Here is a 24,387-nt window from a genome sequence, read left to right as displayed (position 1 = left end):
GTAATGTCAACAGTCTCGTTAGTCTCAAAATAAGAAGGTGTAAATGGATTTATTGTCTTGTTTTTTTAAGAAATAACATTATTGTCCTTCCAGTGTTGCCTAGTGCTCTCCACTCTCTTAGCTTTTCCCAAAGCTAAGTTTTCTGTACACTTGTCACAGCCAGTTTAGCATAGAACACAGGCCATTTAAGTCATTTAAACACAACTGTGGAGTTGACATGTGAGTTTTTAAAACAAAGGTAGCTGCAGAAAATACATCCAACCTACAGCTTCTGCACCACCTCCAGGAAAACAGATGAAGGGATTTATGAACTTCCTAGATTAACACAAAGTGTTTGAAGACATTTGCACAGAAAACATGTTGCCAAGAGATTTTTCATTCCATTTATTTCAGAAATAAAAGAAGACAACCATATAAATCACTTAGCAGACACAACAAAAATTAGAAGATCAGGCCTTGTTTACTCTTTTCCAAAACTTGTCAGGATTCTCTCCAGCACAAAATATTCCCACCCAATCATCATGCCTGATAATCCCACATGCCTGATCAGGTAAAAAGCCAATGGAATCCTAGAATACAGTAGGTCATCAGTTCATATTATGTTACTGCACCTCTACCCCAGTTGATTTTTCACAAGAGGTTGGTAGATAATTTAATCACAGAGCAAGTAACATTCTCTGAAATTTAACAGAACAGCATTTAGTATCTACTCTTCTTTACCTGCCACCATTCCTAGGAATTCACACTTAAATCAGGAAGTAATCCTAGTCAAAATACAACTCAAGGCAGACCCAGAAATGCAGTGATTATTGACAAATCACCCCCAAACTGCTATGATTTGCATTTTTTACATCTGCCTGAGTTAAGAGCAGTAGCTGGGCTCTGAAATGCTTTGCATTTAGCTTGGATAATAATTATCACATAACTGGGGTCCCAAGATTCTTTGCACAATTGAACTAAACTGCAAATGCTGTTACAAACATTACAGCATGCCTCAAATCAGGTTTTAGACATATTTACTAGATATTGACATTCATACAAACATGCTGCCTTAATGAAAGGATCAACCTAAAAATTAGCCCTGGCTTGATCAAGAAATAGCAACAGCAAATTACTGCAGTACAACAAGAATTTCAGCAACCACTGGGAATGGTTTTGAAATTTCTTGAGCTTGAATTTCAATATTAATGCATTAGAAGGTTTATTTATTACTATTTGGCATGTTAGTATTTTCTATTTAAATTCTTACAGTTTACAAAGTACAATTTACTCTCCTACCCCTTGAAAGTGCTATAAGGTGTAATCAATTTGGTTGAACAGTGCATGGAATAAGAAAATATCCTTTGCTACCTCCCTTATGTCAGTTATATTCCAACACAGCATTAGTAAGCAAAGATGATCTTAAAATATATATTGGGAATAAAACTGAACTGTATTTAGATAAAACTCTGTAATTAGCTTTGTCTCTCTCATAAGGAATGAGACATACCAACATTTTACTCAAGCTACTGGGTATCATTTTACTTCTGGAAGGCCAAAAATGAAATTCAAGAGATGTATTTATAAATACAGACAGGTAATAATTATTTTATTAGAAATACTGAATAGCATCAACTTTTTAAGCAGTTTCTCCATGAGGGCAATCACAGTGCCCTTACAGAAATTCTACTGTGTGATTCAGCCAAGAAAGTTGTACAACAAAAATAATGAAGCAGTACTTTGATTAAATTTGTTTGCTCCTAGACATGAAGACAATTTCTTATCCATGAGTTGTTTAAAAATCCCCTAAGTTGTTATCAAGCAGTAAAGCACTAGTGTTGAAAGGCACTAGGATAGGAGCTTGTGTTACCTGGTTTTGAGTACAGACAGCACTTGAGAGCTCATTATATCACACCTGTAAAACACTCCTGTGCTTGGGCCCAAGTCTGCTACATTCCTTAAAATTATTGGACAGGTTCTTGTACAGCTGTAAGGATGAAAAATTCAGAGCAGCTCTGCAGATTTACAGGTTGGATCTTTCCTTGACAGACATACGAGTTCTGGACTGTGCGTATGTTCTAATTACATCCTGAAAATAAAGCAACAGAAAAACTCAGAGCAGGTTCCATTTAAAGTAAAGAACTGCAGGAAAAAACTGAATCAACTGAGTTGTTTTCTTTGGAGCAAGCACTGAGCCCAAGAAAGGCTTGTGGCAATGTTTCCTTACTATCTCAAAGGGAGGGTAACCAACCTGAACACATTTTATATCATGTGCAGCTACCTTCCAGAAACCCTACAAACCTCAACTGAAACAAAGTCTTTGTACATCACCAGTTAATCAACATTTAATTGTTATTAGAGTGGTGTTTTCTTATTCTGCAATTCTACAAGCACTGACTTCTGGCCTTTAGCTCAAATGGGGATCAAGACTAATTTCTCATGTCATTGGATTTCCAGGAGAAGCCAAAATAACTCACAGCAGGTCAAAATGCAGCTACAAAAATCATTACTATACCTTTTGCCCACCCTCAGCATTGTATTTGTCCAGCAAAGCCTGGATACAGGCTCCGTAACTAGGATGAACATCAGTGAAGTTTTTCACCTGCACAGGAAGACAAAGCAGAAAAGGCAATAAGAATTTTTTTCCTCCATTTCAAGAGGGTTCTTTACCACACTTCCTGGGCTACAAGCAGTAGGTATGATAAGGAAGAGAAGTTTAATTCTGATCAGTTATAAACAAGATATGAACATCTTCAAACACGATTTCTATTGTGCAACACAGAGCTCATTCCCAATTTAAACAAAGTTGCCCTGGGAAGGATAAGGATCCAATCCCTCCTCGGCCCTCATTGCCTTCTCCTTGTTTAGAGCAAAACCTTACTCTGGCAGTCATCTGATTTTTAAAACAGCAAGCTAAACATATGTTCAACACCTGTCCCATTCTTCCCCCCAGGAAAAAGTTACTTTAACATGTTATATATTGATGCTATATTGTGTAAATAGGCAAATATTTAGGTATGAGAATTCCTGAGTAAGAAAAAATCCAGCCTTTTCAGAGAATTCCTAATCTTCCTTTCCAGAAGCCATTATGACAATGTTACTAGGCTGGTAGAAAACCTGGAATAAACCCCAAAGAGGGCACTTACAGCTCGTTTCTGAATGAAGAGCTGGGCATCCTTCAGATGATGTGCAATGTTCTTACACAGCCTCTGGCGCTCTTCCTCGTTCAGCACTTTGAGGTAAAATTCTCGCACCTGCCCATAAAGGAAATAAAGGTTTATTTTGATAGTCCCAAAAGTGAATAAAAATAGCTTTCACTTCCTAGTCAAGCAACACTTAAAATACTCAAAACATTTAAAAGGCATCCAATCTGTCAGGGTTTTTCTTTGGCAAATATGCCAACAACTCCTTCTCCAGACAATAACGGCAAGAAAACAAGTCAGAGCCTCTACCTAACAATGCCCGAAATCTGAATCTCAGATTCTGTGAGAACTCACACTAACCCACACCCTACACACTCCTCATTGTGTACCAAGCAGCACAAAGCCTTCCCACAGCCCCACCTGGGTCACGTTGTCCTCATTGGCACTGTTGAAGCGCTGCACGTCCCCTGAAGCAAACATGCGGCTCTCCTTGAACTGGGGCTGATCCTCAGGACCGGTGAAGCTGTTTGGATAATAATTTGGAGCACCACCTGGAAAAAAATAATCCCCAAACCAAATCAATCAGATGGCAGCACTTTCAAGTAAGTCAGAAGACAGAGGATGTTATTTGCTTGGAGGAATCTAAATCAATTACTCAGTTACTATTAGTTTTATTAAAAACAGCTGTCAGCATTTTTCTGTCCAGACCTTCAAGCCAGTACTTAACAGCACCTACTACAAAGAGAATTTCCACAGCTTTCTTCAGAGAATATTGATTTGATTCAAAAATAAGAAAACCTGGCCACTCTCACAACAATATTTCTCAATTATAATAGACAGTCATTGTTCAAGTTTAAGGCAGCATAAAAACACAATCATTCACATATCTGAAGTACTACAATGCTTCCCTGTGTAGGGGGTGTATTTTAAACACCTAGTGAACTAAGAGAACTGCATAAAAATAAACTCATTATCTATTCTGGGACAAGAGCAGCTGTCCTCAAGTTCCTGTTTTTCAAATATTTCCCTCTCCTCCCTCAGCGAGTGTCTGAATTCATAGCCCAGAGGAACACATATTTTGGCATGAGCCACAGCTTAAGTACATCCTTGTTTACTCTCAGGTGGAAAACAGCCACTATTGGGCAAACCCTGACAGAACAGAAGCTGCTCAGTAGAAGGGAAGTGACAGCTCGACTCTTGGCATTTTCACTTTTGTCTTTCACAATCTCTCAGAAATCTGAAAGCAAAGCAGTTTAGTGAAGTGGACTGAGCCAAGTCAGTCTCTAAAACTTAACTGTGGGTACTCTCCCACAAACTGCTTTCCTGTTAAAGGCCTTTTTATAAAGCTTTGTTTGCTTTTTATACTTTTAAAAAAACTCCTCATCTCGTATCCAAATATCCCAAGTCTCCTTTATTGGATTAACAGAGAAGATATACAAACATTCTACACAAGTATGTAAAGATAATAAACATGGATATTAAGCCCCCTGTGAATTGAAGAGAATGCTGCAGCCCATGCCTAAGCATCATTATACTGAAAGCTGGCTACCTTGGTTGTCAGAAACAGTCATTGGCCCATCCCTCTGGTAGTTGGCCACCCTGGCTCTGAAGGGACAGTTGACAGGGATCTGCAGATAGTTGGGGCCCAGGCGGTGTCTGTGGGTGTCAGGGTACGAGAAGAGGCGCCCCTAAAATATTGAGCACAAACATGAACCACACTTGTAAAACACTGGGGCATGTCAACTCAAAGCTTTCATGAGCAGCAAAGTAACCAATGCTCCTCAGGTCACACCTCCCGTTTACCTGCAGCATTTTGTCAGGGCTGGGCTCAATTCCAGGAGGCATGTTGCTAGGGTCATAAGCCATCTGTTCCACCTCTGCAAAGTAGTTGACAGGATTCCTGTTCAAGACCAGCTTTCCCACAGGGATGAGAGGGTAGTCACGATGAGGCCAAACCTGTAAGACACAACACACATCCAGTAAAATCAACATTATTACAGTATTATGCAGCTTAATTGCCAGGCAGAATTCACCCGATTTCAGTCTAGGTTAGGAAAATACATTACTGAGTTTCTTTTCTCTTAACAAACATTGAGGAATGTCTTATTTTAAGAAGCCTTTTGCAATTAACACAGATTATTAATGCAACTTATTTCATCATCCCAGTATAATCTCAGTACTTGAGTACTTGAACAAAATACCCGCAGGCCCTTGAAAAGCTGCCTAGGGAAGCAGGGCGTGGGTGGAACTGGTGGCACAAATGTTTTCAGCTCCTTCAAAATGTTTAACTGGCTTAACTGGCCTTTTCTTTGCCATCTGAGCTGCACTTTTTAAGTTCAAAGGTCTTTAGCCACTTGGGGAGAACGGTGTTAGAGGTAAAAAAGAGTTTATGCAATGCTAGTTTATGTCATTATCTTTCAATGAGGCATTCCTAGGAGCAGCTATTGGAAATGGGACAAAACGAGACCAGCAAGGCTCAGGGTGTGACTCTGATCTGAGATCACACTTCTGAAGGGCCATGGGATCTACAGGCCTGGAATCAAGCCCTATCCATATTTCCCTGAGGAAAAGTAACATCAGATATAACACAACTACAGCTTCATCTCCAGAATTCCTGGCTCATCGTGGCTCTACAATAAAGAATACACTTAAAAACTACCTGAAACTGAATATTCCAAGGATTATCAGACATACCTTCGTCACATCAAAAGGATTAAATGGGAACTTCTCTGCTTCTTCAAAGGTCATAACCTGAATGTAGAAGGACCATGAAGGAAAGTTCCCCTTGGCAATGGCATTGTAAAGGTCCCGTATGGCATAGTCAGGATCAGTAGAAGCCAATCTTCCTGCTTCTTCCACAGAAAGGTTTTTGATGCCCTGGTCAGTCTAAAAGCAATGAAAGCACGAGTTACAGCACGCAGAAAGTACTACAGAGATGATTCATCAAGAATGGATTTTAACAAGATTTATAATGCAAGAATGAGATTGTCCAAGTTCTAACTCCCAGTAACTTGAGTTTAGATTTATAGTACATTCCATAGCTGCCTTCCAGATAAAAATCAGTTCACTGATAGTGCTCCATTAACAAGAGACAGATGCCCAAATAAGAGTTTCTTACAGTCTAGTAAAGAATAGAAGAAGAAAGATACCTCTCCTACTGGTTAAAGGTATGAAACTGATACTCAACTAGGACTCCACAAACCTTTGAGCCTGAATTAAACTCGAAAAGTCACAGATCTTTATGGTTTTTATCCAGCATGATGTATAGTTTCAAATAAAAAAAAAAAAATCAATACCTTGGCATGGAATTTGCAGTAAACTGCTCCTCCATCAGCATTAACCAGTTTGAAGGTGTGTGATCCATATCCATTCATGTGGCGATAGCCATCAGGAATGCCACGGTCACTGAACAGGAAAGACACCTGAAGAGAAGGATCCAACACTATGAATGGGCTCAGCATATCAAGGAGAAAGTCTTCACTCCAGACTGTTTGTTTATTGTGTTAATCTGCATCACTGGGAGTTATGTTAATGTTGTCAGGAACTCCTTGAGGAATTTCTACTTTAGGTGTTAATGAAATAAAACTGACTCCCCTGTAAGCATAGATAAGTATGAATAATTTAAAATCCTATTTAAATAAAATATAAATAAGACTACATAGACTTCTAAATTAAACATGGAAAAGAGAGAGTTAAGAACCTGCTGTCATAACATGATTATCTTAATCATATAAAATAAAGTCACGGGAGAAGCTTACTTGATGCAAAGACTCAGGGCGAAGACTCCAGAAGTCCCACACCATGTCTGGATCCTTCAGATGAGTCTGAGGGTTCCTCTTTTGGCTATGGATGAAGGATGGAAACTAATTTGTCCAGAAGGGGAAAAGGAACAAGAGAGGGAAAAAAAAGTCAAAGCTGTAAGGTCATTGAAAGAAAAAATCTTCTACTGCCATACCCTTCCTGCCAAACAAATGAATTCACAGACCAGTCAGTAAAATTAATGTCAAACATTCATAATTAGAATAAACAGAGATAAAGAATGCTTTCATTTTGTGGTTGATAATGTGAGAGATAAAGCTGCTCAGATTTGTATATTTGTGTTTACGTGACTCATAAATGAATACAGAGATACTATGAAATATCTGTGCAGAACTCCTGCACTCAAGGAAAACCCCTCTGCTAGCTGCTGTCAAACTAATGCCAAAAGACCAAAAACCCCAGATTTAATAAAAAGAATTGGCAAGAAGGTTTTGAAGTGAAAAGTTCAAGTGAAAAGTATGAAAACACTTAAGTTATCAAGCTTTAGTTCTTTATTTACTTTTGTTTAAGAACATATTTCTAAGTAAAAAATGTTCAATCTGACCAACAACCAATTTTTTCCTTCTGAGTGAAGCCAAAACAAGATATAAATGAACTTTTGGGCTTTCTCACAAAGTACCCTCACCTTTTGTGCTTACTCACCAACATTGCATCCCGAATAAAGAAGATGGGAGTGTTGTTTCCCACAAGATCCCAATTCCCATCCTCCGTGTAGAACTTCATGGCAAAGCCTCGGGGGTCACGAACTGTGTCAGCTGAGCCAGATTCTCCAGCTTGAAGAAACATGAACATACAGAAGTGTTAGGATAGGAAATGCATATAAATATGAGCTGAAAATAGGCTATAAAATCCTAAAAGAGCAAGGTTTGTTCCAGTCTTTTCTACACCAAGGAACTGTAGGAATATTTTCAACAATGCTTCAGGCACTGTGAGTTTTCAAAGTGTAAAGCCAACCAAACATTCAGGCCACAGTTAAAAAAAGGAAAAAACAAGTATATCCACTTGAGCCAATTAAGAGTGGAATTTGCATTATCACTAAGAGAGACATCATCAGATTTTAAGGCTGAATCATCTAAACCCACATTTGTTTCCGTGCACCAAATCCCAGTGGGAAAGCTCTCATCTGAAAGGTAGCAATCTAACCAGCGTGCCTAATAAAACACTATGGAAGAGCTGTAATCCTTTTAATTCCTCCTGCTTCACCCAGGATGGGATTTTCAATGGGAATTTAGACCAGAGCACAAGTGCTTAGCACAACACCTGAGCAGAAGTGATCCAGAAGTGCTCAGAACAGCTAATGCTGAATTGTGATGAAATCAGTAGGACGCTCATTCTCTCATTAAAAACCTTGTGTATTCCAGAAGAGCAGGGAGGGAATGTGTCCAAACAGGGCAGGCAAAGGGAAGGGAAGGATGCAACAACCTGCTCCAGCAGCAGTCCACATTTCAAACTCAACACAGTGTCCTTACCCTGTACAACACTCAGGACACTCTAAATCCTAAGGGATTTAAGACTGGAAACAGCCAGTAGGCCAAAGCCAGCAGCTCCCTGAGCCTTGCTGGACTACTTTTTTCTCTCCAATACTTCCAGAACTGAATCCTCATTAGGATTTCTTTCCTTTTAAATACATCCACATCATGAATTATAATTTTTCTATCAGACAAGCTACTGATCACAATCAGCTTCAACTAATAGCATTTAAGATTTTGCTAGTTTGTGAATTCCAATCTTTAAGAAATCAGAGTTCATTTACGGAAGATTGTTTTTATTTGCCCAGTATTTAGTTTATTATTTAGATTATCATCCATCCCCAATACATTCCTGCAGCATAAGAGATCATAGGTATTTAACTTATTAGTGTTGATTGTGATCCAACCAGAAACAAAGCAAGTTTTCTGTCAGAAAAAAACCAGCTTGGGCTGCCCTCTCTCTCACATTTCAGACAGAAAAGTGTCTCCAGAGAGCTCTGACAGAAAGGGGCAAAAGCTGCTTAAGGTCTTCCATGTAAGTGAATTTCAGAGAAGATGAAGCAAGCATTGCAGACACCCTTAAGTGCCCCACAAGGCAAACAGTGCTCTCAGGGCACACATGCAGAAGACACAAAGTGAATTTAGAGCCTTACCAACAGTGGAGAAGCGGATGGCAAGCGGAGTCCTTTTCCCAATGTGCTCAAACACTTTTGCCTTACAGTACTGGGTGATATCATGAGTGACTTCAAAATAGCCAAAGGCTCCTGAAGAACAGCAAGTTCAAAATATCAGATCTAGGTACCTTCCTCCCACTCCCAGCTTGTCTGTTGTTAACATACAACTTAAAGTCCAAGGGAAGTACACCAGTTTAAACAATGCTCTAAACACTCCATTTTGCTTTCACAAAATGAAATTGATTTAACACAAGCTATTTGCTCTCTCTCTCCTCCTTAACTGACTGTTAGCAGCTCCCAGCAGCAGCACAGAAGATGCTCTTCTGCCAAGATCTGTGTATTCATCTGGGAACAAGGCAGGTATTTCTTTAATCCTTCTACGAGTTGCAGAATTTATGGTGCATCTGTAAGCTGGGTGAAGCAACACAATCCTTTCCACCCCCACAGAAGAACTTTTCCCATGTACAGTCACATTTTAAATACAGCCCCATATTTGCTCTTTCTAGGGCAATACATGACAAAACTCAAGGTACTAATTCTACCTTACTAGGATCAATAATATTTTTTTAAAGGTTTAAGGTTTTTTAGTTTAAATATTAGATTATCAGCTTGCTTTGGCAGACATACATTAGAAGACAAAGCCAAATTCCCTACTAAGTAACATGCAAACAACATTAACTGGAATAGAGATGGGGAGGAACAGACGGAATTAGCAGAGACTACAACAGATACAGTAAAAATTGAAGGGCTATAACCACATTTTCTCTCATTTTTGTAAACAATTTTTCAGTGCTTCAAGTTTTGAGTTCTTTTAAACCAGGCCTTACCACTGTTGTTTCTACAGATTTATTATAGCTAGTAACACTAAATCATAAACAACAATGTAATTTATGCACCACAATCTACACATTTACTCAAAAGCTCTTTAATTCTACACAGAGAAAATATGTGATTTTAAACACACCTGCCCCTTTTGCATGCACAACTCTCTCAGGAATCCTCTCTCTGTCAAAGTGAGCCATCTCATCAGTGAAAACAACATCTTGGACAAGAAGAGGTCCACGTGGCCCCACTGTCAGGATATTCAGCTTATCCCCAATGGGGTTCCCAGCACCTGTGGTCAGGACATCTGGTTTCTGGAAGCAAGAGAAAGTCACTTTCAACTACAGAATTAAAAACCCTCTGGATCTGAGCCACACAATGTGCATGACTTTTCAACCATTACATGTCACAGAACATATCAACAAGAAGTGGCAAAATGACTTGAGATTCTGGGGGAAGTCACAGAACATACAGATGTTTACCTAAATTACCTAAAGCTAAGTTTTAGGACAATTTAAGAAGGGGAGTTGAAGTCATGTAAAATCCAGGAACGTTTTTTAGTTCAGAAATGTTTCTTCTCAAGACTACTGATCTCGCTTCAAGAAAAATATGGGATGGAAAAAAAAAACTAAAACATGAGCAGCTGCTGGAAAATAAGGGAGAAAGGAGAGGAAGAAGGTGGTAATGTCAGTACAGGGGTAGAGATATAAGCAAAGAGCTACAGCCAGACTAAAATGGGGTTTCCTTAATGAGTGTTGGTCTGGAAGAGTTATGGAAAACAACAGAAGTAGAAACACCTGAGGAATCATCATTTCAGACTCCTGCACCATGGAAGGACTAAGATCAACACAAGCCCTAAGAAGCTCTACTGCCAGGCAATGTCCTACAGCTTCAAGAAACACCTGCACTAGAACCGAGCGCACTCCTACTTTCTCATAAAAAGATTCTAGTGGAAAAGACTTTATCTGCATCACATGTGGGGTTATATGCTCCTCTAAGGCAATATTCCTGTTTTACTGGGTGTTGTGGAAAATGTAGCGAGAAAGGCACATCAGCTCCAGACACCTGTTGGTCACAGTTTTCAGTTTTCTCTGGAGTACATTTATTGTTGGGACCCCTGTAAAGGACTTAGAAGAACACAAAAACAAATAAGGACAAAGGAAAAAGTAAAGAAAATAAAGACAAAATTTGCAACAGGGTGAGCTCAAACAGAATCACAGATTTCAGCTAACAATAAATTCATCACAGCTTGCACTAAAATGACATAATTCCATATGGCCTCACTATCCAGAAGCATCCACACACCTGAACCTCACCAGCACAAACTCCCTCAGCCCTTCCTGACGAGTTCTCCCCCCTTTTAAAGTTCTATAAATGAAAAGGGATGGTGGAGAGAAGGAAGAAGCAACTCTTGATGAGAAAAGCATTCATTAGTCTAACAGTGACTGCATGAAGTTCCAATTCTTACCCTAAGTTCTGCTTTAAGGGGGTTAATTACTGCAAACAGACAAAATTCCCATCTGATAGAAGACTTTATTCCCCACAAAAGGCAACCCAGAAAGACAAGGAAAGAACAATTATTCACATCCACACCCAGAGGTCTGGATGAGGCAGAGAACACAGGGAGTTCCAGACACCTTTGTTTCACTCAGGTCCATGAATAACCACATAAAAGACATTTGACAGGATAAGTGCATTTCCACTGTGTAGCTACTAACGTGCAGCACGTGCTACTGCAGCTGGCTTGGATTCCCAAAATATCCACGTTCTTTATTGCACCTTCACCCCTTCATTAGTATAAAGCTTTAAGCATAAATCCAATTCCTTTGGGATGCCTGGAACCCTCACCTACACTGAAATCTGCACAAACATTATAAGAGACAATAAGTAACTGGTTACAAACATAAACATGATGTCAGAAAGTTACAGGGAAGTTAAATAAAGCCAAATTTGTATTTCAAGTCAAACAAACAAACATCTGCCTAAATCAAAAGGTTATCTATAGCTTCTTATGAGAAATATGCAAGAGCAGAAATTGTTCTCAGTATATTTCCACTGCATATTTATTAGACAAGACTATTCTATAACGCCAATATTTAAGGCCACCAGAAGTAGTTGCTAAAACCACAACTTGTTGATATTAAGGTTGTAAAAAAATTAACAGCTCTGTGGCTGTACAGTCTCCTTTGCGTAGGCAGACTTTCTAGTATTCACATAAGAAGTAAAGAATATTCATTTACTTAGTGAAAGGAGATAGACACTTTAGTTTCAGGATAACGTTATGAGGGGCACACAAAGTAAGTTCCAGAGAGGAAAAAAACCCACACCACAGTTTAAAGAAGAACTCTCACACTACTTTTGGACCCGAGTTTGTTTGATGCCTGTGTTTTCATCTGGTTGGGAGCTGCACACAGCCCAAACCTTGATGGGTAAGAACTTTCAGATCTGTATTTCATTACACTATCCTGCCATGACAAAAATAAGGGAAAGAAAGCCAGGAGAATTTTAGTCGCTGCTGTGGCAAACAGCACACATCAAAGTACACACTTCCAGGCATTACTGATACTTTGCACCTCATACAACTCACTTTAAAATTCTAATAAGTCCTCCCTACTTTCTATCTTAAAGTCTCATGACTCCTTATGCAACACAGGCTTTGGGTTGCCTCCCAATCTCCAAATTAACCTTGGCCTCTTTTCAAACGCTGCTTTGCTACAGAAAAGCCGACATCCCTACAAAAATAATTACTCATGGATAAAAAAGGAACTACTATGACACATGCTAGGATATGATGGAGTCACAAGTCATCAGGTAGTTTGAGAAGCAAACTTCTGTACCTTTGAGAAGCAAGGGGAAAAATAAAATTAAGACGACTTAACAGCTCCAATGGGAACTGAAACATCCACTTGCATCTTGCAAGATTGCCACTTAAAACCAGCACAAAGTGTATTTAGTAGCAAATACACATTTCTGTCAGAAACGACACGTGGAAACTGTCACAGCGACATGACGAAGAAGGGAAGTGAACTCTTGCAACATTTACACCTTAACCTAGATATCTGGAGTCTATTCTATATCTTCAGATGACTGAGTGGCATGCTGTTGATTACATGCCCTTATGATTTCAGTCAGCCACCTGTCCCAGTCCGCTTCATAGGGCCAGAGAATGGTTTGGTTTGGTTGGAAGGGATCTTCAAGGTCATTGAACTGCACCCTCTGCCACGGACAGGGACACAGGGACACCTCCCACTATCCCAAGTTGCTCCAAGCCCCGTCCAACCTGGCCTTGATCACTTCCAGGGATGGGGCAGGCACAGTTTCTCGGGAAACCTGTGCCAGGGTCTCACCAATCCCACAGGGAAGAATTTCTTCCTAAAATTTCCCTTCGGTCTGGTCACGCAGAATACGCTGAGCCGGAAGGGAACCACAAGGATCACCGAGTCCAACTCCTGGCCCTGCACACACTGTTGAACGTACTTTATCCTTTCTATTATTCCCTAGTCGCATTTTCACGGGGCTCTACCGCCGTGACAGCAAACTTAAACGCAAACTTCGGATTTAAGACAGAAAAACATCGCCCCCATCCCTGCCCGCTGGCCCGCGGCTGAGGCACAGCGCAGCCCCGGCGCTGCCGGGAAGGAGCGGCCGGGGCCAGGCAGCGCTGCCCACCCGTGTCGCTCGGGGCCAGCTGGCAGCCTCCATCCCTCCGTGCCTCGCTGCTCCCGGGCACAGCTCCAAGCCGTGGTGGCGAGGCCGGGACGGGGCGAGGGCGCCTCCCCCTCCGCCGCCGCCCCGGGGACGCCCGGGCGCTCGGAGCGCCGCATCCCGCTGGGCTCTGCGCCCTCCGGCGCCGCGGCTCCCGCGGGATGCGAGGCACGGGGGTACCGGGGAGCGGCGGTGCCCGGCGGGTACCTGCGAGCCCCGCTGGTTCTTCCATTGCTTCAGCTGGTTCGCGGCGTCGTCCCGCCCGTCGGCCATTTTGCGGTCTCCGGCGACCCCCGAGGCAGCAAGGGCAGCGCGGAGAGGAGCGGCGGGGCTGTGTTCGCTCCCGGCGAGGCGGCAGCAGCAGCGGGGAACTCAGGCCGTGGCCCGGTCACGCTGTCACCCCGCGGGGACCCTGCGCCGCAACGGCGTCCCGCCCGCAGCAGCCACGGGTAGCGGGAGGCACTGCCAATACAGCCCCGCTCCCGCCTGCGCCCGCCCCCGCTACCTCCTTGGCCAATAGCACTGCGGCCAGCCGCCACCGCGAGGTCTGATTGGTCTAAAGGCACGTCAATCATGGGCGGGGCGGTCCTGCCCCCTCCTCACTCTGTGAGGGAGAGGCTGGCGGCGCTGTCGGGTTCCTTTGAAATTGAAAGGAAATTTAACAATACCCCTGCGAAATTTACCAAAATCCCTGCGAAAGGGATTTTCGGCTGTAATCCCATTGTTGAGATGCCGCAGATTTCTAAAACTCCTGGTGGTGGACGCGTTGTGCAGTGATAGAAAATGTTATAGGTTCGCCGCCGTGAAAGCTGCACTTAGGGAATTTCTGAGGGAGGGTTTGCTTTAGCAGCGAAAAAAATATTTGTAAATTGCAAAATCAAAGCGACCGGTATATAACTATATAAAATATGCAACTATATAAATTACATCAGTGTAGAACTATATACGGGCTTATTCTTATATTGGTGCCTGAAATGGAGTAGAGGTGGTTCACTTTGGTCATATGCACTCAACAAAAGAGCATTTCTTAGGTGACTGGAATTTTTAACCTTAAAAACCTACCCAGTTCTGGATTATGTGGTTGTACTTAAAAATTGTGATTAAATATGACACAAGTAGTTTTGATAATACTGCAGAATATCCCTGGCTTGGGGCCCATGCACCTACTAAGGATGATAAGAATGATAAAAAGCTGGTAATTTTTCCTATTTCTGAGGTAAAACCTTTGAACAATGCAAATAATCTGTCTTAAACTCCTTATCTGAAAGATTATATCTACATTCTTTGTCTTAATAGATACAAAGAACAGTCAAACTTATTTCAAGTAGACAGTTGCTTTATCTGGCATGTGTTATTATGGATTAGAGAGTTAAAACTCCCAAATTCAGGTTTGCACTATACAGGGGATATCATTACTTCTATTCCTTTTCTGCAGAATTAAGAACAGCAAACTCCTTTTTTTCTCTGCTTCAACCTTTATTGGGACTTTTTTTCATGTCTTGAAGCCTCATAATCTTTTCTGCTTCAGCATGATAACCAACATCATAAAGAAGGGCAAGGAAGATTGCTTATGTTTCTCATATTTTTATATAAAATATCCATCAGCAGACTACACCTACCACACCTAGATTTAATAATAGGATTGCCCACATAATTTTTTTAAATCAATAATTGCTATTTCAGTTTGCTTAACCAGCAAATTGGGGGAAATGTGAACATTTTCATGAACAGTCAATATTTGCTTTTCTTTTACAGTTTAACACTTTAAATTTTAAGCAGGCCAACATGTTTAGATAAACTTGCTGGCCACAAATCTGTTTCAAAGTAAGAGTAACTTGCAAAAACTTCTTTCCTTTCCTATGAACCCTTCTTATTATATGCTAGAGGAAAGGATATATGTGCATATACATATATATATATTTACATGTGTATGCCTGCATAAAAAACAAACAAGAGATTACATTTCAGCTAAGGAAATATGCAAACCCCAAACCAAAACTCAGGAGAGAGAAGATGGCAACACCAGTGGCACCTATTGCAAACAGTGTTTGAACTTCAGCTTAACTAAAACCAAGTGACTGCATTTCATAAGAAATGTCAAAGGCAAAGTTCAGTGTGACACAAATACTTTTGCCTCTCACCTTGCTCTAATTTTGTCTTAGAAAATGTCTTTTCAGGAAAAAAAAAAAAAAAGCAGTGAATGCTGGTTTGCTGGTTTGAATTCCACAGGTATCTGGCTGTGGGTGTCATTGTTTTCCTTTTCCCCCCTCTCCTATCTTGATGATATTTGTTTCCTGCAGCACTTTATTTGCCTCCTGTTATATATCTGCATTAAGTAAACAAACTTCAAACAATTCCAAATTAATCATCTTTATTTACCTGGGGAGACTGGTTCTCTGCTGCCACATGACTTTCTGAGGCATGATCCACACCACACTTTGCCCTTAATTAAGATTTGGGGAGATTAAAACACAGAGTGCTTAGCATTCGTGTATTGTTGTATTCAAAGTGAGTTTAAACACAAACTACGAGGTCAGTGTCACACACACGATTGTGCTGTAAATAGAGTTTACACATAGCTCAGTGATTTACACCCAAGGGAAGGATCCAGAATTAGTTGGGTAGCAGGTCAATAGTGCCTCTTGCTTTGCTAAATAAGTTCCACAAGCACCCCAAGCTTTCATGCTACATCTAGCAGCCCTCTCTGGCTGCCTTGGTCCCTGCTTGTTCCGTGATTAAATCAGAATTGCAAATGTTCCCAAGCTCCCTACAACAACATCTGTACACTCTGAGTGCCTCTGCTGCGGAGCCAGAGCGTTTAACTCCACCACAGAGCATGGGGGACAAGATGACTTTTAAAATAAGAGATCAGGAAAGAGAAGCATGAGAGAGAGAGTGTGCTGACTTCATAATAAAACTGATTATTGATGAGAACACTTACCACAGGATTGGGAGGCTTATTGACCCTTCTGCTAAAGATGTTCAAACTTGTATCTTCCAGAGGATCCAAATTATGCATCTGGAGGTGATATGTTTTCTACTCTGAGCCTCAAGGAATAAGGTCAGAAAAACATCAAAGCTCTGGTTCAGGCTCACATAATAAAAGTATAATTGATATGACTGAGTGTATTTTCAGTCACAAAACAAATTCAGCTACTGCATGTGGACCAGTTATGAAATAATGTAATGAATCTATTCCCAAGACCTGAAATTTTAGCTGGCCTTTATCAATATCTAATATTTACATATTTGCAGTACCTCAGAAACTTTTTCTACTCATCCTTCTGCTGTCATGCCTGGTGTAAACATCAGGGCACAGAAAAAGCATGGAAAGAGCAACAAAGAATAATGACATGGCAGAGGATTGAGGGGTAGCTATGGCAGCCACAGACAGAAGTAGGTTGCTATTCTATTTTAGAAAAAAACCCAGATTTATGAATAGAAACAACAGATTACTGTCAGTTTTAATGCAATAAACAAAACGTTCTGTCTGTGCTGATCCCCAGCACACACCCAGGGCAATTTTGTATCTCCAGCTGGCAATTACACAGCCATGGAGTTCACGCTGTGAAAGGTCAGCCAGCCCCGGGGTGACACGTGCTGAGGTGTCTGTGTGAGCAGGAGAGATGGAACAAGAGATGGCTAATGATAAACTGGGGATCTCTGCATCTGTAAGGTAGGTCTGAGCACATTTTGCAGCTTTGATGATGTTAGTCACTCGGTAACTTGCATTGTGCGTGGCCTGTTCAATTTTGTGTTTTCAGTCATCAGATCTAATGGAAAACATGGAAAACACTGAAATACATCTTCAGAAGAGGAGGGCTTTAAGGGATCATTGAGGGGACAATAAAGTAAGCAGGCAGGAAGTCTGGCTTTCATGGGAAATAGCACATTGGAGTGTCATAGGACAGAGTGAGATACTGAGATGCACAGAAAATGTGAAAAAATCACCTAGAAGAAAATCAGGGAAAGGAAGATAGGAAACTTTGCTTTGTGTTTTGTAATTTTTCACCCTCCTCTGCTGTAGTTATTCGGGCAAGGTCTTGATTTAAATTACTAGGAAAAAAAATTAGCCTCAAATATAGAAAAGTGTGCTAGAATATTAATAATTTACATGTTTCAAACATGTTTTTCTTTGCTTCTCTCATTCTCCGTAGATGAGAATGACTTCAGTGATTTTGGAGCAGTTGTCTTCAACCTTTGAGGTTTGTATGGGGTTAGTAAATGCCAGTGGTCCCAGACCTAGTCCTTTTTTATCAAAAATAAAATTTACTTAATTTATATTACTTGTTTCTAATAATGTATTGCTTTTCATAAACTACTCATGATCATCGTTACGAAGAATTTGTGCTTCATATTTAGTGCTGCAAGGATGGCTGCAATCTACTTCTTGAGATCAGTGAAGGAACAAAAATAGGGTAAGAAATGCAGCACTTCTCAGTTGTGGTGTTTTCAAACATCTTTAGCATCCCGGACACCTCAGTTCTGTGTTTTTACTCCTCAAAACTGCGCCATTAAAATGATTTCACATCATAGACACACACTTTTCTTTTTGTTAATGCGAATTTGATTTCCTTACAAGTTAGAGTGCCCACATGAATGTTTTTCTCCATTTGTTCTCTGTGTTATTAGCAGCATTGTCTGAAGCATCTACCCAGTGGCAGTTCATAAAACTTCCATTTTGGAACCTGATTTAGCCCATTAAAGCTTCATTCTGCATAAGAAAAGATTTAAAGCTAAACACAGCCATATTTTGTTCTGTTGTTACAGAAGCTCTTAAGCTTTTAAATGGGTCAACCCTCCGTATGACTTAGTCACATGTTCTTTAAATTAGTCAAGTGCTTAATTAGCATGCTGGATGTTTGCATGTATAAATATAGATGTTTGATCCAAGAGATATTTTGATACTATAGGTGTCATTTCATGTGTTCCAATTCTGCAGAAAGAGGGGAATCCTAAATGAATGGAGCTTGAAGCTGCAGAAAATGAAAGGCAATTAAAAATGTTGTCTGCCTAGCAGGACTGGAAAATCAGGCTATTATTTCATGGCCAGGAAAAATCAGACACATGCCTTTGAAAAGTTTGGAGAGATGTGTGTAGCTAAATGCATCAGTAGGGCTCTAGGCTGACACATAGAGATAATTGATATAATTCATTAACACCAGTGATGATGTATTTCAGCACAGCTCATACCTCAAATTTCAGTTACTTTGGTACTAAACAGTGTTAAAATTTGTTCTTAACAGTGATGATTTCTGAATTTCCTTGGGAATATGGGATCACAGTGCTGACTGGAAAATAAAATATCATCACAGGGAGCTTTTGGAGAAAAACCATCAACAACAGACACAGCAGCCAGTGGAATGGCAACAAAACAGATGAATTTGTGGAAACCACAGCAAATATGTATGCTGGAGAACAAGGAAAGGCAAACAAGTGGATTTGTGAGGTACTGGGAGAGGAAATGTCACTGTCTTTGAAAGCAGTAGGAGGTAGAAATTCTCCAGATTTGATGTATTCACCAAGGCAGAGCTGAGAGGTTGGAGTCAGGCAGCCAGTGGTGTTTAGGTGTCCTGAGGAATGCTGGATTGATCCCTTTCTGTTTCAGTGAGTTGGGAAAGATGGGGCACCCTGCAAGCAGAGGGACATCAAAGGCTCTTGCCAGGTGACCATGTTGGCAGGCACACATGGCATTTGTGTGCCAGGGCATCAGCAAGCTCTCCACATGGGTAGTAATCCACTCTGCTGACTGGTTGGGTCAGCTTCCCATGGAATTGCTGCAAATTCCAGTGTGGAGACAGCCTGCAAGATCCCATTGAAATAGCATTTTCTAGGTGTTTATAATCCAAATATAGTTTAAAATATTTTCTCTTTTGCTTTTTTTGGCCCTGAAAATACACACACACTTGAATATATTTAGATTGATTAATTTTCAATGTCTCTAGCTGATTAATAGATGCTAAACAAAACTGATTTTTTTTAAAGATGATTTTAATGAATTGTGAAATAAAGGCAGTTTGAAAAATCTGCTTTATTCTAGAAGATGGATGTAGCTGTCTCTTGAGGTGTCCTGTTTAAGAGCAATAATAGCCATTTAGGTTTGTCCCTTGAGATGGTAGCAAATAGAGCACAGGGAATAATTAATCCCAGGACACCAGCACACTAATTAGTATTGGTGGAATCGATAGGAGTTTCAGTATCTTTGAAAATCAGTTTTTATTTTGATGTGAATATTTTAGCCTTTTTTTTTTCCACTTGAAGTAGCTGCCATTCTGAGTCTGTTTTCCATCATAATAGGAGACATCTAAGGATTGAAGAGCGGCAAGAAGTAAACCACCTGCTTAAACATCTTCATTCTGACAACATGAAAGGCTGCAAAAAACATCCTGGGGTTAGTGGGATATTAGATAAATATAAAATAACTCTTCCAGCCCAGTGCCTGCCATCTGGCCAGCAGTTTGCTGGTGCCCTTTGCCCCAGCTATCAGCATTTGAGTTGTTGTTCCAGTCATTTCCTAAAAGCAATTAGTTCTAAATCATTATGGTTTGCAGAGATGGCCATTGATTTGTTTAACATTTACAAACTGCCAGGGACCTGCTCCTGAATTAGTCCTGGACAAGCCCCTGGCTGTTTTGAGCACAGGTAGGTGCATGGAAAACAAAGGGTGGATTTTTTCCTGCTCTTTAAGCCCAAGTCCTCTTCTGTACAATTGACCTCATTTTTCTGTTCACAGAAAATTCATTGCCTCAAATAGGTAAGTTGGAATTATGGAAGCTCAAAATATACATATAACAATTCCATAATTACAGTGTCTTTACTTAGATATTTAGTCCATTTTTACACATCCTAAAGACTGCCAGCTTTTAATGTGTTTGAAGAACTGTGTTTCTAGAATGTTCATCTTTACAAAAGTTGCTAAAATAATTATTTTGACCTGGAAACTGTAACAAATTCTTTGTGTGTTTTGGGTTTCTTTTTTCCCTGGAGGTTGATGCTAAGCTACCAGGTTAGATGACATGTTTCTTTCCAGCTCCTAATTGCTACCTGCACCCTGGCTGGACATTTCTAAGATATTTACAAGAGGTTTACAAGCCCTTTACACTGCCAAGAAACCTCTGATGTGGGCATAAAAATGAAATACAGATCATAGCTTCCAAACCACCAAACTCATAAATACACTAAACCCTCCTGCACAGATCTACAGGGATCTATCCTATCAGCATTCCCACCCAGCTTTGGTTGCATTTCCTATTTTCCTTGGATTAAAGGCAGTGGTTGAACAGCACAATTGGGTCTTCACCTGCAATGTGGACTTCTATAAAATTTTAAGAGCAATATACATTTTTCACTTAGTTTTTTTCAATACTTTTGGTCTAAAAATATTTGATAAATTTTTACAGCTACAACAAAGAGCACTACATCGTACTAAGCATGGAAATTTGGCCTAGTTTTGATCACTAACTACTTTTGATTCTCCCAGGGTGAAAACAATTCTTTTTCAGTAGTCCTCTGGTTATCATATTATTTGAGAAGGTTCTTTTTTTTCCTTTTCTTTTGCTGTTAGTATGGTAGAGAGGTTCTTTACTTGTTTTCACAATGTGCTGATCCCTCTTCTGTTTGGTGTTTTTATCCATACATATTCCTGAAAGTGAAAATAGTCTTCAAGATAGGGAAGGCTGAGATATCTTGATTTTCTTGAGATTCTTGAGGCTTTTGACTGTCTTCTTCTACAATGATGGTTTCCTCCTTTTCTTTCTCACCACTCGTAGGGATTGCAACCAATATTTCCTATCCCATTGTACTTGAGAATTATTTTTAAGTATTCCCCTGTGGACTGGTGGCAGACCTGGGTCTATCCCCCTCTATTTTGGTACTTTTGAACAGGGAGCTTTGCTGTGATCCATAATGACTTATCCTACAATATCCACCCTCCATTCTTCGTTTAACTTAATCCTTTCGTCAAATCCTGATACATTCTGACTCACCATTTTATGAAGTACTGATGGCTCCTGGAACAGCCCCACTTTTACTGAATCATCCAGACTGTTCCTATATTTTTTGGGGATCGGTTCTGGCTGTGCCATGCACAGAACACTACAGAGCACTGTGACACTTCCATCACAGATGATGTGTCCCGGGAATTCCTTCCCAATGATGCAGGCAAAGGGAAAAAAAGGGTCATTATCTCCCCATTGCTTCCAGCATGTGTTTCATCCTGAGTGGCAATCACAAATTGGCCTGTCAGCCATCTCCTTGTTGGAAAAATGTTCCTGGGTTATGTGATAACAAGCAGCCCTGTGTCATAACTGGAATTAGGGATCCGAGGAGGTGGATGGCGTTATGTTTATTCAGGCTGCACGTTGACAAGGTGGATTCTGAGGCTACAGTGCTAATTAACAACGTGTGCCTGTACTGAGCTGACAATTAGATTTGAAACCTTGGTATGGGATTGCTTCCCTAATGTTTTTTCCCCAGGATTTTACTTTTTGAGGTTGGAATTACACTTGCTCTTCTGCTGTAGCAAAACCATGGTGGGATACACATTCTGCATCTTCACAAGATGGGTGAGATGGCAAAATATTGTTCATTCACGTAAAAACTGGGAAGGAAGATGTTGGAAAAGTGTGACCAGTGCATTATGGAAGGCTTTCTGACCAACATACTCACCTAGAAAGTTCCCATTAATTACTACACTCCCTTGGCAATAAATGTCCAGCTACAAATTCCTGCTTTCAACATACTGAGTTTAAATCTTCCCACTGAAAAAGGTTTCCAAAATTATTAATAAGGGTAATACAATTTAGTAGTGAATCCTAGAATAGTGTTACAATATTATACAGAATAAAGAGATTTCTTTGAAACTCTTTTACAGATTCTTTGAGAAAGATTTTTCCCCTGATTTAAACTTTCCTGGTTTAGTGGCCTACTGGTGGTACAAAGCTTGGGTTTCTGACTTGTTTTTCTTTTTAAAAAAGCCAATATTAATAATGGTCATGCTAGGTGAGTTATATCACACTTTTCACATAGGACTTATAAATTTTACATATAACTATTAAAATCTCTGCCTAATTTTGGGCAAGCACTCATTTATTTACTAAATTAGAATTATGTGCTATTGGTTCTGAGGTATTTAAACAATATGAAATATACCTCAAACTGAAACATTTATAGCATTCTACTCTAGGTTTCTTTGCAGGTAGGCAAAGTTTTCTGGTGTTTAGTGGAAAGGGTGAAAAACTCTTGAGTTTACCAGAGAAATCAGAGATAAGAAGAATAGGGGTCATGAAGTAAAAAGGTAAGAAGTTCTGAGCAAAAAGAGAATTCTGCAATTAAAGATATTTTGTTGTGGGTTCCCCCTTATTCTCACATTTGACTTTTTTTTAGGAATTATTTTGTTGCTGGAAATAATGATTCATTGTCGGGGGTTTTTCCCCCCACAAACATGTTTGAACTTTACAGCATATATACCAATTCAAAGTGAGGCACCTGAAGCCTCACAGAGTTTTTGGTCTGCTCCTCAGTTGAGTGGAAAAAAACAGGGACAAAGTTTCACTACCACACTGCACTCAGCTCCCTTTGTGGAAAAATCTCTGCAATGGTGCTGAGTCTGTCTTGCCAGTGGAGAGAAGGGATCCTCCGCCTTCCAGAGGCTTTAGGCTAAGGATAAGGAAAGAAAGCAGATTTCTATTTCGAGTTTTAAAACTAGAAAGTCGGCAGCTTTGCTACCACACATTGGGGATGTTCCTCTGGACACCCTCGTGTGCCAGGTGCTGCACATGCCGGTCCCTCCGTGAGGCAAGGACCTTGTGACAGTGTCAAACCGTAGGGACGGGATCACCTGTGCCACGTGGGCAGCGCCTCGCCAGGGCTCTCACGCACGCCCAGCGCACGAGGAGCGACAGGGAGCCCTTGCTCCCACGGCTGTGCCTCCATCGCTCCCCTCCGCATCCCGCATTCTGCTCCTCCTGGAGCAGGCGGACAGCCTGACGCGGTTCCAACGCGGCACTGCGGCCTCAAGAGGGAGGCAGCGGGCTACGTGTCGCGGCAAAGCTGCTGATCCTACCGAGTTCGGGATTCCTGGGGAAAACAAAGGTTTAAGCGCGACCAGGGGGAAGCAGAATTTAGGCACAGCCGCTGTAGATGATGATGGAGGAGTAGCTAGGAAGCTGGTGCTACACTTGGTGTATTTCAGTACCAGAACAAGCACTGCAGCTGTTGTCCGATGGTTCTGAATGATCCCAGGCAAGGCAGGCGGGGTTTTGACCTTGAGTGTTCTCAATAATTTCTCTTCAGTTCTTTTCAGTGCTGTTTGCCATTGTAAATAACCACTGATCTCAGCGTGGCATGATAAATTTCGGGGCATCCACTTCATAGTACTCTTAGAGGGTAATAGTTTATTTGGCTTCCTGGCAACTTCCTGACTGTTCAGGGTTATGAAAAATACAGTATTTACCTGTAATTCCTTCTCTTTGGCTATTATTTCCGTTCTCTTTGGCTATTATTTCTGTTGGCTTTGCAATTACAGTGATAGAGTCTTGATAATGTTCTTGTCAATGCTGTGTCCCTTGCCAATAGGGGAGAGCTGAGGATATGAACATTGCTTCAGGAAACATGACACACATCCTTTGCAATTGATACACGTAATGGGCTCTATCAAGTGCCTCATGAGACAGGCTGATATTACAGCCAGTGAATGGCTGTAGTAAATAAGTGCAATTTTGACATGAAGTTCTTCCAAATGTGTGTTTTGGCACACAGGACTGCAGCAGGTTTCCA

The 24,387-nt window shown here is 40.7% G+C and overlaps 1 protein-coding gene across 1 annotated transcript; it reads right to left on the bottom strand.

Moving 5' to 3' along the window:
- Positions 1-369: 369 nt before the first annotated feature.
- CAT (catalase) lies at positions 370-14,100 on the bottom strand. Its single transcript, XM_054634668.2, has 13 exons — positions 13,819-14,100; positions 10,049-10,220; positions 9,064-9,174; positions 7,584-7,714; positions 6,881-6,985; positions 6,419-6,544; positions 5,817-6,008; positions 4,926-5,078; positions 4,672-4,810; positions 3,543-3,673; positions 3,126-3,233; positions 2,495-2,581; positions 370-2,068 (listed from the first exon to the last, which is right to left on the bottom strand). The coding sequence occupies exons 1-13, from the start codon at positions 13,882-13,884 to the stop codon at positions 2,003-2,005; spliced, it is 1,587 nt and encodes a 528-aa protein (XP_054490643.1). The 5' UTR covers positions 13,885-14,100; the 3' UTR covers positions 370-2,002.
- Between the last annotated feature and the right edge of the window lie 10,287 nt (positions 14,101-24,387).

Source organism: Agelaius phoeniceus, chromosome 6, assembly GCF_051311805.1.
Source record: "Agelaius phoeniceus isolate bAgePho1 chromosome 6, bAgePho1.hap1, whole genome shotgun sequence".
Taxonomy (NCBI): Eukaryota; Metazoa; Chordata; class Aves; order Passeriformes; family Icteridae; genus Agelaius; species Agelaius phoeniceus.
The sequence above is the reverse complement of the archived record's forward strand: the minus strand, read 5'-3'. Positions and strand labels throughout refer to the sequence as shown.

Coding starts and splice junctions, on each gene's coding strand:
- CAT (XM_054634668.2), bottom strand. CDS start 13,884: ATGGCCGACGGGCGGGACGACGCCGCGAACCAGCTGAAGCAATGGAAG. Junction 6,545..6,880: donor GCCCTGAGTCTTTGCATCAA/GTAAGCTTCTCC, acceptor CCTTCTCTTCAG/GTGTCTTTCCTGTTCAGTGA. Junction 5,079..5,816: donor ATCCTTTTGATGTGACGAAG/GTATGTCTGATA, acceptor TGTGTCTTACAG/GTTTGGCCTCATCGTGACTA.